General features: G+C 43.2%; 1 protein-coding gene across 2 annotated transcripts in view; it reads left to right on the plus strand.

The window, feature by feature from the left end:
- Positions 1–17,457, plus strand: part of B3GLCT (beta 3-glucosyltransferase) — a 1,170,551-nt gene that overhangs the window by 968,460 nt on the left and 184,634 nt on the right. For both annotated transcript variants that reach the window (XM_063951761.1, XM_063951762.1), the window contains exon 8: positions 6,907–6,970. In XM_063951761.1, coding sequence (XP_063807831.1) covers positions 6,907–6,970 — 64 coding nt within the window. The remainder of the gene's footprint in view (positions 1–6,906; positions 6,971–17,457) is intronic.

The following is a 17,457-nucleotide window of genomic DNA, read 5'->3' on the forward strand; positions in this document are numbered from 1 at the left end:
ATGTAAGATTTTATGTGAGCATCCATTTTAAAGATACTTTTATAGGATTAGTCTTTACATTTTTATGTAAGAAACAAACTGAGGACCTTTGGTCTAAACTTTAACACGAAGCGGTGACCCTCCAATACGTTTAAGGAACCACCACCCCATAGAAATATTAGCACAAGAGAGACGAATTATAATTAATCTAACAAGGACTGTTTGCTAGATCTCACACTATATCTGATTCTGTGTTTTTGTGTATGTATCCCATTGAGAGGACATCCCATTTGGATTGAAGCACTGTTAAAATCAACCATATATAATTATTTTCTGGAGAATGAGAATAATGCTATCTAAATAGGGGAGTATTGGTTTGTGATTATTCAAAGTAGATTCTATATCTATTAACCTGCATTGTGTATCCATCAGTGGAGCACAGAATTACTCTTTTACTTCTCTTCTGTTATACATATTTCCTTAGCAAGTTTTATAGCACTTGTATGTAGTTCTCAGCTGCTCCTTTACTGCGCAATAGGGGTGTACCATTCCTTTTTTTTTTTTTCAAAAATAAATTAATGAACATGTGAATCTATATTTTAATTGCAATGCTTTTAATCCACATACATGAAAGGTGGGGAAATAATGAAGTTAAAGTTAATGTTTTAAATTAGGTGGGGACAAAGGTGCACTTATATTTATAGTTGGCAACACTCCTGATAATGTGTATAGTATTCAGACCTCCCACACCTCATTGCAACTCATATATTGCACATACAGTAGATACACCCATTGCAGTCATATAATGTACAGTTAAATCACCTGACTTGCCATAGTTACGCCGGCTTATACAGGAAGCAACTCCTTGTGCTAACAATATAATGGATTATTTTCATATCAGAACAATTTCCATAATTATCATGCTCATATCAGATGCCCAGGGCCGGATTAAGGGTTGTGGGGGCCCACACCCAAAAAATGTATGAGACATACAAACAGAGACACAGATACAGACAGACACACACACACACACACACACACACACACACACACACACACACTTAACCAGGGTTCTCACCCACAGCTCCTCTCCGGCACTATCAAGGCACTCTCCCGGTCTTCTAGTGGAGCTCTCCCGGCAGCGGCAGCCTTCACTGTGGGGGCCATTCAGCGAGGCTCATTCCTCACTGCCTACGCTGCACCCGAGTACCAATCACAGCCTGGTCCTTAATGTGGGGCTAGGGGAGTGCCTTCTTCACTGACAGTGCCGCCCGCGCCGCTGCTTCTGAGTCCCAGCCACTGCTGGGTCCTCCTTCACAGCCTGTGCCGCGCTTCTTCTCCCATGTAGTACAGTGCTTCTGAATACATACACTCTGTATGCAGTATGTATTCAGATGCTGCTTTCAGCGGACCGACTGCGTGTGGGGCCCCGGGACGACCGCCCCTTTCGCCCATGCCTTAATCCGACCATGCAGATGCCCCAGTTCAGCTGTGCTCTTTTTTTCATCAAGGCCATTTAGTAAAAAGAATGTAGTCCTTTTCCTTTACATTTCACAAATCTTTCCGGAAGTGTTTGGTGAAATCAAAATCTTTTGCCAGCATGTAATGAAATCAGTACATGGGGTCAGTGATGGAACATCCAACAATACAGTGATTGCAGTGCCATTGAAGAATTATTATTTTTTTGTAGATCTCTGCTATATCAGTTTTTTACTTGTTGGTTGATATGATCTCAATATAAAATGTGATGTTGGTATTAATGGTTCGGAAGATCAGCATAGAGGAACAATAACACTTAGAGAGCCGCATTGATGCAAAATGGCATTCTTGTAGGACAACATCCAAACCGCTGCACTTTATTAGATTCATCTTTTTATCTTTCTCCAAGGCAGGCATTCCCAACCTCGGTCCTCAAGGCACACTAACAGTCGCATGTTTTAGTGATATCAATGCTTGAGCACAGGTGACTTAATTAGTACCTCAGTTATTTTGATTTAACCATCTGTGCTGAATCACTAAAATCTGCGCTGTTGGTGTGCCTTGAGTACCGAGGTTGGGAATACCTGCTCCAAGGGAACCTCATCTCAGATGGCAATTCACAAAAGGCATCAGAGAAGAAGTTCTTGCATTATTCTCATGGCTTCTGTCTCTCTCCACTTCCCTCAGTCACCTGCCAGCACCCATAGGGATGTGCGTGTCGCTCTGCAGGATTTAAAGTGCCAGGCACAACAAAAATGTGAAATCACATTGACGCCCAGATTGAATTCCAGCTATAATAGGAAGTCCCTGGGAGCATGCCTGTGCCAGAGTATAGGCTCCCAAATCATACTCCAGTGTCAGCCTTTGTGCTATTGATTTTCTTTCTGAAACTATGTTCCTGGTTTCTGTTCCTTGTGTCATCCTGAATTCTGTTATCCGTGCTCCTGTACTGGTTCCTGCTCTTTTTTTATCCCTGTGTCTTCATGCTCCAGTCTGAGTTTCCGACAACTCTGCAGTCTGCCATTCTAGTGTCTGCACGTCATCCAGCGTGTTCCAGTGTCTGTTCCAGTGCTTACCAGCCCTTACCAGACTGAGGGCCGTGTCCTGCGCGTCAGGTGCAGCTAAGTCCAATACCACCAGCACATTAAATGCCTTTGTTCAGGGTCTCTGCCAATCCCACGGACGGGTTTGCATCTATAATTCTTCCGTGACTTTGCGACAGCCAAGTTCTCGTGCAACTCTGCTAGTTCTGGTCATCTTTTCGGAGTCTTTTTAGCTGAAAATGCATCTCAGATGCGACTAGTATGCACCATGAGACTGAGATGATTAATTTGATATGCAAAACTTGTATGCCTGCGTGCGACTGAACACTTTGTATATAGATTCAAAGACTGCATTAAACACAGAGATACGAGTTTTGCATATCAAATTAATCAGTGCAATCTCCTGGTTTATACTTGTTGCATTGTTATTAATTAAGTACCTGCGTCCCACTCTGCATTAGGCCCTAAGTCACCTGTGCTCTAGCATGGATATCGCTAAAACCTGGACTGTCAGTGTGTCTTAAGGACTCAGGTTGGGAATGCATGCAGCCTGCTGTACTGTATGTACTACAGTATATTTATAGAAAAGGCAAGTGAAATTAAAACCTGCTTATGGCATGTGTGAATGATAGTCAGACAATTCTGCACCCTGAAAGTTAAAGGCAAAAGACACACACAAGAAAATGTGCATTTACCCTCTATTCGGATGCATCTCAAGATGTTTCTTGCTGTAGCCAGAGTGTATGAACTCTCATGGGTCCCGCGTGCAGTGCCTCCCAACCTCTCTGGCTAACACCACCATCTTCCCAGTGATATTTGGGAAGATGGCACATGTGCAGAAGATGGCAAAGCCGTTAGCAAAGTGTCTGAGTCTTTGATTTCAGCGCACATCGCAATCTTTACAAAGTTCTCACTGGAAAGGTGGTACCGACTGCAGAGAGACCAGCTAGCCAAGAGGCCCGGCAGTAGTGTAAAGGTAGGTTTTGGGTACAGGGTGTATGGTGCTCGGATCTTCTGTGTACCGCACTCTCTGCACCCAACCTAAATACATCTATCTAGCATATATGCCAGGTGTACATCAGGAGTAAGTGAGCCTCATTATAATGTAGAGATAAGCACAGAGGGGGTAATTCAGGTGCAGTTGTATTTGCTGCTGCTTACTTACTGCTACAGATGGAGCCCTCTTCATCTTAGCCTTTAATAGGATTAACTGAGCCAGGGCAGTCGGATTTAATCCCCTGCTGTAATGATTTAGGGGGACATTTACTAAGCAGTGATAAGAGCGGAGAAGTGGGCCAGTGCAGAAGTTGCCTATGGCAACCATTCAGCACTGAAGTAACATCTATAATTTGCATACTATAAAATTATACAGAGCTGCTGATTGGTTGATGGGACAACTTCTCCACTGGCTCACTTCTCTGCTCTTATCACTGCTTAGTAAATGCCCCCCTTAATCCCTTCCTGTATTGTTCTCTCTGTATTGTATTGCAGCTGACAACAGTAGACGAAAGGCTTATGCTAACCATGGTGCACCTAGGCGCAGCAGAGAAGCCAAGATTAGCGTGGCTCCAGCTATATGTTACAGGCTGTTTGTAAAATGATAGGAGCTGATTGGATGGTAGTTTCTCTCTCCATTTTATAACTCCAAGACTTAATACATCTGTCCCATAATGTGTAGCTTCACATTAATCCATCTTATTTCAGTTTTCGTTAACGGAGACAGATTTATTGCAGTTCCTATGCGTCACTCCTTGTATTTTTTATTTTAGAGTTCCCATCAAGAATTAGTGCGTGTACAGTAAATCATTGTGGAGTGTCCAGATGACAGCAAGTGCCGGCCAACTGAGGTTCTGGCATTCTAAATACCAGCATGGGCCAGCATTGCACACCGCCTATACATTGTCCGAATGATTTATCCATACTCCAACTGAAAAGTACACTTTAAAGCTCTTAGAACAGAAGGGCGTGAGAATTTACATTTATATTTCCATCTCTGCTACAGCAAATCGTGTTAAATCCTGTTTGTGCAATTTAAGCACGTCACAAAGATATGTCATATTGTTAGTAATGGAGCTTGTGATCCTTATTTCTGCTGTTATCAATTAGTCATTTCCCCAGCAAGTATTTTGGATGAAAACCGTTTTTAATGCTACAAGAAACCCATCTCCCAAAAGTGTTTGACTACATCTAACTTTGCCCTAGAGATCAGACAAATGTTTCTTTTTGTAATTCATCTGATTTATGATTCGATGCTAGCCAGTTCTATACCGATTAAAATTCCGGAAGTTTGATCATACAGTAAATATATTGTATTCTGCAGGCAACTGTATTATGAAGGGTTTGTAACTTTCATGTAACCATTATGGTTGACATCTCATCTCTTATTAAAAGGTTAATGGGGTCTGTTTATCAAACCTTATTTCATGCGGAAACAGCTGCATCTACATGATTAATGCAACCTTACATATTGAGGCTATTTAGGAACAACCAAATGCAATAGAGATACTTCTTGCTTTCTGGTGCTGATGCAAAGATGGACACAGAACACATCCTTGCTGCATCCAAGGAGGCTGTCATCTGAGTAATAGGCCCTACACACTGGGCGATATTACTGAAAGATATGAACAATCTTGTTCATTAATGAATGAGATACCGTTCGTTTCTTTCAGTGTGGAGGCACCAGCGATGAACGATGAGCAGCCCCGCGCTCATTCATCGCTGGTGCCCCGTCGCTTGTGCATGCAGGCCAATATGGACGATCTCGTCCATATTTGCCTGCACTGCTATGGAGCCGGGTGACGTGGGGAGTGAAGAAACTTCACTCCCCCCGTCACTGCCCCCCCGCCGCCGGGTCGCCCGTCGGTCGTATCCGCCGTTTTCAGCTTGGTGGCGGATCGCATAGTGTGTAGGGCCCTTAAGCTGAAGCTTACTCAGAGTAACCAATGGAATGAACTTTTCAACTGGGGACTTGGCTCTCCCAGAAAACGGGGTGACATGTCCCAGTTTTCAGGAAACGCTAGCCAGCTCTGCCACCACCACCCCCAAATGCCAACTGCAGCCTGTCAATCAGGCTTTGGTTATGCTGTATGCGATCATGCAGGATCAATTCTGCGCATGTTCAGTCCACCCACCCAGCGGACCCAGGCCTCTCCAATAATTAGTACCTGCCCTCTCTCTCTGCGCCACTGCATCTGATGATCTAATAGCATACCTGTGGCTGTAGTACCAGATCCGAAGATCCCTCCTTGCAATGCTAGATGCGCCACCGTCCTTCTGCTCACTAATGTGTGGAACCGATGACCATGTATTCGCAATAAAAACCTTGGGTCTGATCCCTTTAATTCATTGGCGTGCTGCCGCGTTAGACAAGCAACAAAAGGAATTAAGTAGGCACAGTCATCATCTAGGCATGTTCTTCTTGAATGCGCTGTTGCAGTTACATAGAAAAAGGACTCCAGTGTTCCTATGGGCACATTTCCTAGGTTGCTAGGGAACAAACATAGTTGAAATGGGTAAGGCAGGGAGATCGTGTTACTAATGGAGATTTTAATAAAATGATTTGACTTTTGAATTAGCTGATCCATGAATGTTTTTCCTTTGCCAAATTTGCCTATGTCCAGTTACATACAGTAACTCAGGCCTGGCCAATCCGTGGCTCTCCAGCTGTTGTAATACTATAAGTCCCAGCAGTCTCTGACACAGGTTTGCTATAAGGGAAACTGTGAGGGCATGCTGGGATGTGTAGTCTCACAACAGCTGAAGAGCCGCAGCTTGACCAGGCCTGATATAACTGACCTACTAACATTAGGAAGCATATTAATATATGTGACCGTTTATTTTTCAGTATTAATCTTTGCACATTTTTTTTTAAATATTTTAACATTTTTAAAAATGTATTGACCTAATGCTGCTAAATTCTCACCAGGGGTTCTGGAAAAAATAGGCCTTTCCTATAAATTGAATTAGGACAGATTTACCGTGTAAATCTGAAATTATTCAATTACTTAAGATGTAAATACTCCGTTTTTCCAATCATTTTATACTTGGGAACAGAAAATGAAAAATACCATGCCTGTGTACGATTTGCTAATTTTACTTTAAATGTAATAACTAATATTTTTGTAATTTAGTTTTGTACATGTAATTGTATTATTTTTTATTCCAAGATATTTTGAGTAAAGTCTCTTACAATTAAATAATTTTATTAGACTCCTTTTTATTGTAAGTGCTGTTGTCATTCATGTCCTGTTTTATAACTGGAAGTACTGTATAAAATGGACCCCATCTCATAAATTCATATTTAATTCATTTGATGTCTGTAACCTTTATGAGCATGTAATCCAGTGATGTTTATTCGTATGCCGTTTTCTATCATGTCTTAATGGGAAACATTTTGCTTTTCTAGGCTTGCTGAGATCCTAATTAAAGACCCGCCTAGTTCTGATTTTACAATAGACTTGAAGCATGAGGTGAGGTTATTTTTCTGTATTACCAACCAAAACCTGATGCTGATGTTATTTACTTGATAATATATTATAACTTTGTAGAATTTTTACAAATCTTTCTAGTATATAGAAGTAGTATTTGGCAAATGCATTTTTAGCAAAGTTTTTTTAAGAATTTATAAATTATTCATGTAACAATGTCAATATCAATCTGGGCTTATTTCCATGAATAGGGCCTGAGTCCGACGCAGTGGAGTCAGTGAACGCGTCTACTATTGGCCGTCCCCTATCTGCGACTTTATGATAGTGCCACTCCTCCTCCGGTGTTCAACTGTGTGTCTGACTGTATGAGGACTGTCACCATCGCTAACACTAGAGATGTGCGGCTGGCACTTTTTGTGTTTTGTGTTTCTGTTTTGGTTCTAATTCCACTTTAGTGTTTTGGTTTTGGCTTGGTTTTGCCAAAACCACCCTTTCGGGTTTTGGTTTTGGATATGGGTGATTTTTTAAAAGAACATAAAAACAGCTAAAATCACAGAATTTTGAGGTAATTTTGATCCTATGGTATTATTAACCTCAATAACATTCATTTCCACTCATTTCCAGTCTATTCTGAACACCTCACAATATTGTTTTTAGGCCAAAAGGTTGCACCAAGGTTGCTGGATGACTAAGCTGAGCGACACAAGTGTACAATACAATCACCTGGCCCATCTCGGAGTGGCAATGCAGTGGCAGACAGGAGGGCAGATATTAAAAATGCCCCAAACAGGACATGATGCAAAGAAGAAAAAGAGATGCACCGAAGTTGCTGTATGACTAAGACAAGCGACTCAAGTGTGTGGCACAAACACCTGGCCCATCTAGGAGTGACACTGCAGTGGCATACAGGATGGCACTTTTCGGAAACTAGGCCCCAAACAGCATCTCATGCAAAGATGTAGAAGAGGTGCAATGAGATAGCTGTATAACTAAGCCAAGCAACACAAACAATTGGCCCATCTAGGAGTGGCACTGCAGTGGCAGACAGGAGGACAGATATAAAAAAAGGCCCCAAACAGCACCTCATGCAAAGATCTAGAGGAGGTGCAATGAGGTATCTGTATGACTAAGCCAAGCAACACAAACAATTCCTACAGGAATTATACAGCAATATCACTAAAATTATACGGCAATATCACTAGAATTATATGGCAGTACCACTGGACATATATGGAAGTGTCATACAGGATAGCACTTTAAAAAAATAGTCCCCAAACAGCACATGATGCAAAGAAGAAAAAGAGGTGCAAGATGGAATTGTCCTTGGGCCCTCCTACCCACCCTTATGTTGTGTAAACAGGACATGCACACTTTAACAAACCAATCATTTCAGCGACAGGGTCTGCCACACGATTGTGGCTGAAATGACTGGTTGGTTTGGGCCCCCACCAAAAAAGAAACAATCAGTCTCCCCTTGCACAAACTGGCTCTACAGAGGCAAGATGTCGACCTTATCATCCGATTGCTCACCCCTTTCGCTGTGTACATCCTCCTTCTCACAGAGTATTAATTCATCCCCATTGAAATCCACCATCACAGGTCCCTGTGTACTTTCCGGAGACAATTGCTGATCAAGGTCTTCCTGAACATCATCTTCTCCACATTTTGTGGAAGTAACCTCCTACGCCGATCGCTGACAAGGTTACCAGCTGCACTAAACACTCTTTCATAGTACACACTGGAGGGGGAGCAACTTAAGTAAAAAAAAAGCCAGTTTGTGCAAGGGCATCTAAATTGCCTCTTTTTCCTGCCAGTATACATATGGACTGTCTGACATGCCTACTTGGATGCTGTCACTCATATAATCCTCCACCATTCTTTCAGTGGTGACAGAATCATGTGCAGTGACAGCAGACATGTCCGTAATCTTTGGTAGGTCCTTCAGTCCGAACCAGATGTCTGCTTTCGCTCCTGACTGCCCTGCATCACCGCCAGCGGGTGGGCTAGGAGATCTTATCCTTTTCCTCGCAGCCCCAATGGTGGGAGGAATTGAAGGAGGAGCTGTTGACTGGTCACATTAAGCTTGAGTTGACACTTTACTCACCAGCAGGTCTTTGCACCTCTGCACACTTGTGTCTGTCAGACAGAGAGATACAACGTATGCTTTAAACCTAGGATCGAGCACGGTGGCCAAAATGTAGTGCTTTGATTTCAACAGATTGACCACCCTTGAATCCTGGCAAAGCGAATTAAGGGCTCCATCCACAAGTCCCACATACTTTGCAGAATCGCTCCGTCTTAGCTCCTCCTTTAATTTCTCCAGCTGCTTCTGCAAAAGCCTGATGAGGGGAATGACTCAAGCTGGCAGTGTCTGAACTGACTTCACGTGTGGCAAGTTCGAAGGGTTGGAGAACCTTGCACAAGACTGAAATCATTCTCCACTGCGCTTGGGTCAGGTGCATCCCACCTCCTTTGCTTATAGCGTAGGTGGATGTATAGGCTTGAATGGCCTTTTGCTGCTCCTGCATCCTCTGAAGCATATAGAGTGTTGAATTCCACCTCTTGCTTCAATTGATGGCAGGGCAGGTTCAGGAGTGTTTGCTGGTGCTCCAGTCTTCGGCACGTAGTTGCAGAATGTCGAAAGTGGCCCACAATTTTTCAGGCCACCGACAGCATCTCCTGTACACCCCTGTCATTTTTCAAAAAATTCTGCACCACCAAATTAATTGTATATGCAAAACATGGGACGTGCTGGGATTTGCCCAGTTGTAATGCACGCACAATATTGGTGGCGTTGTCCGATATCACAAATCCCCAGGAGAGTCTAAGTGGGGTAAGCCAGTGCGCGATGATGTCCCTCATTTTCCGTAAGAGGTTGTGAGAGGTGCGCCTCTTACGGAAAGCGGTGATGCACAGCGTAGCCTGCCTAGAAACTAGTTTGGAATTGCGAGATGGTGCTACTGGTGCCGCTGTGGGAGGCAATACATCTACCCAGTGGGCTGTCACAGTAATATAGTCCTTAGTCTGCCTGTTCCATTTGTCCACATGTCCGTGAAGCTGAACCACTAGTCATGAACATAGGCCAGGGCCTTAGCCATTCCTTGCCACTCCGTGTCGTAAATGGCATATTGGCAAGTTTACGTTTCTCCTCAGACTATTTACATTTCTTTTTTTGGGTCTTTTTACTGAACTTTGGCTTTTTGGATTTTACATGCCCTCTACTATCACATTAGGCATCGGCCTTGGCAGATGACTTTGATGGCATTTCATCGTCTATGTCATGACTAGTGGCAGCAGCTTCAGCACTAGGAAGAAGTGGTTCTTGATCTTTCCATATTTTGTTCTCCAAATTTTTGTTCTCCATTATTTTCTGAAGTTATGTAACACAATATCCGGCACAGGAGAGCTTACCCCTACACCTCACAGGGCAACCCTGTAAAAATTATTTGAACTAAATATTAATAACCCCTTTATTTGGAGTTAATAATATATAGCACAGGACAGCACCACTGAATTTATATGGCAGCACCACTGGACAGGATTTATACGGAATTATTTGGATTTATATGGAATTTATACGGCAGGATCACTGGAATTATATGGCAGGATTACTGGAATTATACGGCAATATCACTGGAATTATACGCCAGTATCACGGGAATTATATGGCAATATCACTGGAATTTTTCGGCAATATCACTGGAATTATACGGCAATATCACATTAATTATACGCCAGTATCACGGGAATTATACGGCAATATCACTGGAATTATATGGCAATATCACTGGAATTATACAATAATATCACAGGAATTATACGCCAGTATTCCGAGAATTATACGGCAATATCACAGGAATTATATGGCAATATCACATTAATTATACGCCAGTATCACGGGAATTATACGGCAATATCTTGGCAATTATATGGCAATATCACTGGAATTATACAGTAATATCACAGGAATTATACGCCAGTATTCCGAGAATTATACGCCAGTATCGCGGGAATTATACGGCAATATCACAGTAATTATACGGCAATATCACAGGAATTATACACCAGTATTCCGAGAATTATACGGCAATATCACAGGAATTATACGCCAGTATCACGGGAATTATATGGCAATATCACAGGAATTATACGCCAGTATCCCGAGTATTATACAGCAATATCACTTTAATTATACGCCAGTATCAATTGAATTATACAGCAATATCACTGGTAACATACGCCAGTAACACTGGATATATGGCAACAGAGGACACCACCACTGTGACAGGTGACTGGACTGATGCTGCACAAGACACTACCCCTGGTCTGATGCAAGACAACACAGCAAAACTGCAAGGGACTTATACAGCAGCCAGCAGCACTGGGGCCATATAGCAGCAGAGGACACCAACACTGTGACTGGCTGGACTGATGCAGCATAAGACACTGACTACACTGGACTGGACTGAGCAGCACAACACAGCACTAGACTCGCCACCCCACTTTCCCGCCCACACAGACACTGAGGATGGAGACATGTCCTCTCACTACACTCTCCGAGACTGCAGTGAAATTTGCAGCGACGCGCGGCTCCTTATATGGAATCCAAATCCACGAGAATCCTACAGCGGGATAATGACGTTTTGCCTCGTTCTGGTTTCCGGGTCAGGCGGGAAAACCCAAGCCTGTCTCGGATTCAGACTTGTGTAGGGAGGTTTGGTAGGGTTCGGATCTCAGGGATCCGAACCCACTCATCTCTAGCTAGCACCATTGAAACTTGCATAGCCCTGTGGCAGGTGTAGTTTCTCTGTCTGTTTGTAGCCTCCTATGTGAGCAATTCAGCATCTATTTACACAATCACTTTCACTGACATGCCTGCAACACTCTAATAACACGCACTATCTCCATGCAAGCGATAAGCCACCTCCGTGTCACTGCCCAGATACACTCGTCCCTTTTCCAAGACATTTATTATACTGCGCAATCCTGAAATATTTGAGAACAGTATGTGTCTCTGTGAACCTTAAGTTCCCATCAGGAACAGAGAGTGAAGGACCACTTACATGCCGCAGAAATCGTGTACAAACTTTGAGCGCAATAGTGAGAGCACCTGTGGTTTGGGGTGGAGTTTAGCCAGACAGGTTAGGGAGTTCCAGAAGTGAGTATCCGCACAGGAGCAGTATTGGAGAAGGCACAGGTTTATGGCACATACTGTATACTACTGTAAGAGGGCAAAAGGGAGATTACCTTGTGGCAAGATCAGAGATCTATGAATGCGAGTGGTGGGTGGAAGTAGCTTGAATTAGACCCTGGATGTGATGTCAGTGTAAAGATTAGCCGAACAGTGCATCTGATGTTGGCAGGCAGCAGAGTAAATTTAATCTGGCATTGGCTTGTAAGTATAGACTGTAGCATGGATAGCTTTGTGTGTGAGAGACTCAGTAGCAGAAGGTTACTGTAGTCAATGTGGGAAGTATGAGGTAATGCTAAATGGTTAATGTTATTTATTCTGCTAATGTTTCCAAGGGTTTGGAGACATGACAGGCCAAGGGACTGGACAATATATGCACCTTAATCCTGTTTCATATTTTACACAGTTTAACTTTACTGACAAAGCTTTAGGGGAGTATTCAATTGTTTGTAAAGTCAGTTGGGTATCTGTTTTTTCCTGTCTAATAAACAGGAAAAAACAGACACCCAACCGACTTTTCAAACAATTGAATATCTCCCTTAGAGTCTACTGATCTTCCTTCTGACATTTTACATTTTTAAAGAGGACACCCGTTTTATTTTTTTTAGTATTTAATTTACTGCTATATTTACAATAAGAGTTTTTATTAAAAAAAAATGCCAAGGTAATGTTATACATTCATTTGTGTGCATTTGCAAGCCCATGGTGCTATCTATATGGAGTTGTATGTTCCATCTTTGTTCTGGTGCTCCGGTTTTCTCCCTCCATACATTGTTACTGTAGGTCAGTTATCTGATTAAATTTGACATTTTAGAAGACACGGCTAATGTAATGACTTCCTCAGAAATTCATCTGCCACAGTAGAAGGAGCCGAGTATTACTGTATATATGAAGGCCACTTTTTTTTCTGTGCCAATTACCATTATGCTGTGTGACAACAAGAACTGAAGAAAAAATCTGCACTCTCAAATATCCGGTAACTTAACTACAGTGAGGGAGAGAACCTCACTTTGATACCCCAATGTGTATCATGAGGGATTCCTCATGTATGTCTCCTGGGGGTGCTACCTAGGACAACCAAACTAACATGTAGTACAAGAAAGAGAGAGAATGGGGTTGTACTGGTTAGGTGCACAGTGTAATATAATAAAATATAACTTTTATTTGTTAATAAAAAGACCCATATTGGGTCAACATGCGAAATATAGAGGTAAAAAGAATAGAGATTCAAGAATGTGCTCTGAGATAGAAAAGTGATCAAGATTAAAAATTCATCCGCTCCGATGATTGCATTGGCTATTATATATATTAATGTATTAATGTGTGTACATCCAAAAAGTGTCCTTATGGACAAATAAACACTAATGTATCTCTTATGTTTCAAACGACTGTGGCTATCTGATATTCTTCTGTCGATTAATAAATATTGTGCACTGCCAGTTTGTGCACTCTTCACCAATCACAATGAAATGAAATATCCAGCTATTGGATCATAATTAGAATAAATTGCAGTTATGCAGCCTGTCTAGCTATCAATTGCCCCTTACATGGGTGGACTGCAGTTCTGAAAATAAGCTTAATATAGTGTATTGATGCAACTGTACTTAAACGACATAGAGGCGGCCGCGCTGTGATAATGTCACGCTTTCCCCTTCTGTAAGAGGTAAGTATCCAATATTCCTATATTGACCCTATGGTGGTCATATATTCTAACACAATACAAATCAATTTTGTTGTGAGATGGAATGAGTTTGGCACGACTCTATTTATAGTGTGAGTATAGCTGTGCTCCAGTGATTGTACCAGCATTTGTCCTATTAACCGTGATTCCCGTCTCGGTAGTACTATACTTCTCAGTCCCTACTTAATTCAAAATGCAAGCTGCTGTTCAAGAGAGTGCTGAGGTTTACAGATAGCCTGATTATTAGCACTACATCAGCATGTAATTACTCAGCACTTATACGATCGATAGATATTCCCGTACTGGCCGTGCCGTACTCGTTATCATCAGTTGGAGTATGTAATTCACATGCTACTGCTAGTGAAGATGTTATTGGTTAATATGTCATAGATTAATAAATTGACCTTCAAAGCATCCAAGGTATGAGATGCTGTGAGTGATAACGCTGTATATTAGTACAAATAGGACAGTACCTATGCCGTAACCGCTGAAATTGATTAAAGCTCCAATTATCTGATATCCCTATATGGACTATGTAATAGTCTTCTGTTTTGAGTCAATACTGGACAACTTTGTTGCAAAATAGAATGAGTTTAGACACACTTTATTGTGAGTAAAACTGTATTGCCACAATTGCACCAGCGTTTGTCCTATCAGCGATGATTCAGGATACCCGTTAATGCTAAGGGGAGTGCTATAGTTTGTAAATAAACTAGGTAATAGTGCTGCAGCAGCATATAGTTATTAAAACTGATCAGTGGGTATTCCCGTATTGGCCGTGCAGTACTAATTGCCACCAGTTAGAACATATAATTAACATACTGCTGCTAATGAGGGTATTACTGGTTCGAGTAACAGTAGACAGGACACAATGCTCCTCTAAAAGAGAGTGCTACAGTTTGCAAATGAATTAAATATTAATACTGCATCAGCATGTAGTTACTCGGCACTAGTCTGATCAGCGGGCATTCCCGTGTTAGCCGTGCAGTGCTGATTACCAACAGTTCGAAATATATAATTCACATGCTGCTGATAAAGATTTTACTGATTAAAGTAACCATTAACCTAGAAGTCAGAGGTTGCAATGGTTTCTAATTGATCAGCCTTTGTCCGATCCACGGGGTATTTCCGTGATCACCATGCAGCAATCTGACAACCGCAGGTACACGCTATAATTTACAAATGAACTGAATATTGATACTGCATCAGCCTGTGATTACTCGACGTTAGTCTGATCAGCGGGCATTCCCGTGTAGACCGTGCAGTACTAATTGCCACTAGTTTGAAACATATAATTCACATACTGTTGCTAATAATAATTTCTCTAACGTCCTAGTGGATGCTGGGACTCCGTCAGGACCATGGGGAATAGCGGGCTCCGCAGGAGACAGGGCACATCTAAATAAAGCTTTTAGGATCACATGGTGCGTACTGGCTCCTCCCCCTATGACCCTCCTCCAAGCCTCAGTTAGGTTTTTGTGCCCGTCCGAGAAGGGTGCAATCTAGGTGGCTCTCCTAAAGAGCTGCTTAGACAAAGTTTTTTTAGGTTTAAATCTCAGTGAGTCCTGCTGGCAACAGGATCACTGCATCGAGGGACTTAGGGGAGAGATTTCCAACTCACCTGCGTGCAGGATGGATTGGAGTCTTAGGCTACTGGACACTTAGCTCCAGAGGGAGTCGGAACACAGGTCCTCCTGGGGTTCGTCCCGGAGCCGCGCCGCCGATCCCCCTTACAGACGCTGAAGACGGAGGTCCGGAAAGCAGGCGGCAGAAGACTCCTCAGTCTTCATGAAGGTAGCGCACAGCACTGCAGCTGTGCGCCATTGTTGCTACACGTCTCACTGATTCAGTCACGGAGGGTGCAGGGCGCTGCTGGGGGCGCCCTGGGCAGCAATATTAAATACCTTTAGTGGCAAAATAAATACATCACATATAGCCATTAAGGCTATATGTATGTATTTAACCCAGGCCAGTTTTCTTAAAACCCGGGAGAAAAGCCCGCCGAAAAAGGGGCGGAGCTTATTCTCCTCAGCACTCAGCGCCATTTTCCTGCTCAGCTCCGCTGGTGAGGAAGGCTCCCAGGACTCTCCCCTGCACTGCACTACAGAAACAGGGTAACAAAGAGAAGGGGGGCATAATTTGGCGATATTGATATATTAAAAGCGCTTATATCAAAAACAACACCTTCTAGGGTTGTTTATATACATTTATAGCGTTTTTGGTGTGTGCTGGCAAACTCTCCCTCTGTCTCCCCAAAGGGCTAAGAGGGTCCTGTCTTCGATTAGAGCATTCCCTGTGTGGCTGCTGTGTGTCGGTACGTGTGTGTCGACATGTATGAAGACGATGTTGGTGTGGAGGCAGAGCAATTGCCGGTAATGGTGATGTCACCCCCTAGGGAGTCGACACCGGAATGGATGGCTTTAGTTATGGAATTACGTGATAATGTTAGCACATTACAAAAGTCAGTTGACGAAATGAGACGGCCGGAAAACCAGTTAGTACCGGCTCAGGCGTCTCAGACACCGTCAGGGGCTGTAAAACGTCCCTTACCTCAGTCAGTCGACACGGGTACCGACACAGATGAATCTAGTGTCGACGGTGAAGAAACAAACGTATTTTCCAATAGGGCCACACGTTATATGATCACGGCAATGAAGGAGGCTTTGCAGATCTCTGATACTGCTGGTACCTCAAAAAGGGGTATTATGTGGGGGGTGAAAAAACTACCTGTAGCTTTTCCAGAATCAGAGGAATTGAATGACGTGTGTGACGAAGCGTGGGTTAACCCAGATAGAAAACTGCTAATTTCCAAGAAGTTATTGGCATTATACCCTTTCCCACCAGAGGTTAGGGCGCGCTGGGAAACACCCCCTAGGGTGGATAAGGCGCTCACACGTTTATCAAAGCAAGTGGCGTTGCCGTCTCCTGATACGGCCGCCCTCAAGGATCCAGCAGATAGGAGGCTGGAAACTACACTGAAGAGTATATACACACATACTGGTGTTATACTGCGACCGGCAATAGCCTCAGCCTGGATGTGCAGTGCTGGGGTAGTGTGGTTGGATTCTCTGACTGAAAATATTGATACCCTGGATAGGGACAGTATTTTATTGACTCTAGAGCAATTAAAGGATGCTTTTCTTTATATGCGAGATGCTCAGAGAGATATTTGTACTCTAGCATCAAGAGTAAGCGCGATGTCCATATCTGCCAGAAGAAGTTTATGGACGCGACAGTGGTCAGGTGATGCGGATTCCAAAAGGCATATGGAAGTATTGCCATATAAAGGAGAGGAATTATTTGGGGTCGGTCTTTCGGACCTGGTGGCCACGGCAACTGCCGGCAAATCCACTTTTTTACCTCAGACCCCCTCCCAACAGAAAAAGACACCGTCTTTTCAGCCGCAGTCCTTTCGCTCCTATAAAAACAAGCGACCAAAAGGACAGTCTTATCTGCCGCGAGGCAGAGGAAAGGGTAAGAGAGGGCAGCAAGCAGCCCCTGCCCAGGACCAGAAACCCGCCCCGGGTTCTACAAAGCCATCAGCATGACGCTGGGGCTTTACAAGCGGACTCAGGAGCGGTGGGGGGTCGACTCAAGATTTTCAGCAATCAGTGGGCTCGCTCACAAGTGGACCCGTGGATCCTGCAGATAATATCT

This window comes from Pseudophryne corroboree, chromosome 2 (assembly GCF_028390025.1).
Source record: "Pseudophryne corroboree isolate aPseCor3 chromosome 2, aPseCor3.hap2, whole genome shotgun sequence".
Lineage (NCBI taxonomy): Eukaryota > Metazoa > Chordata > Amphibia > Anura > Myobatrachidae > Pseudophryne > Pseudophryne corroboree.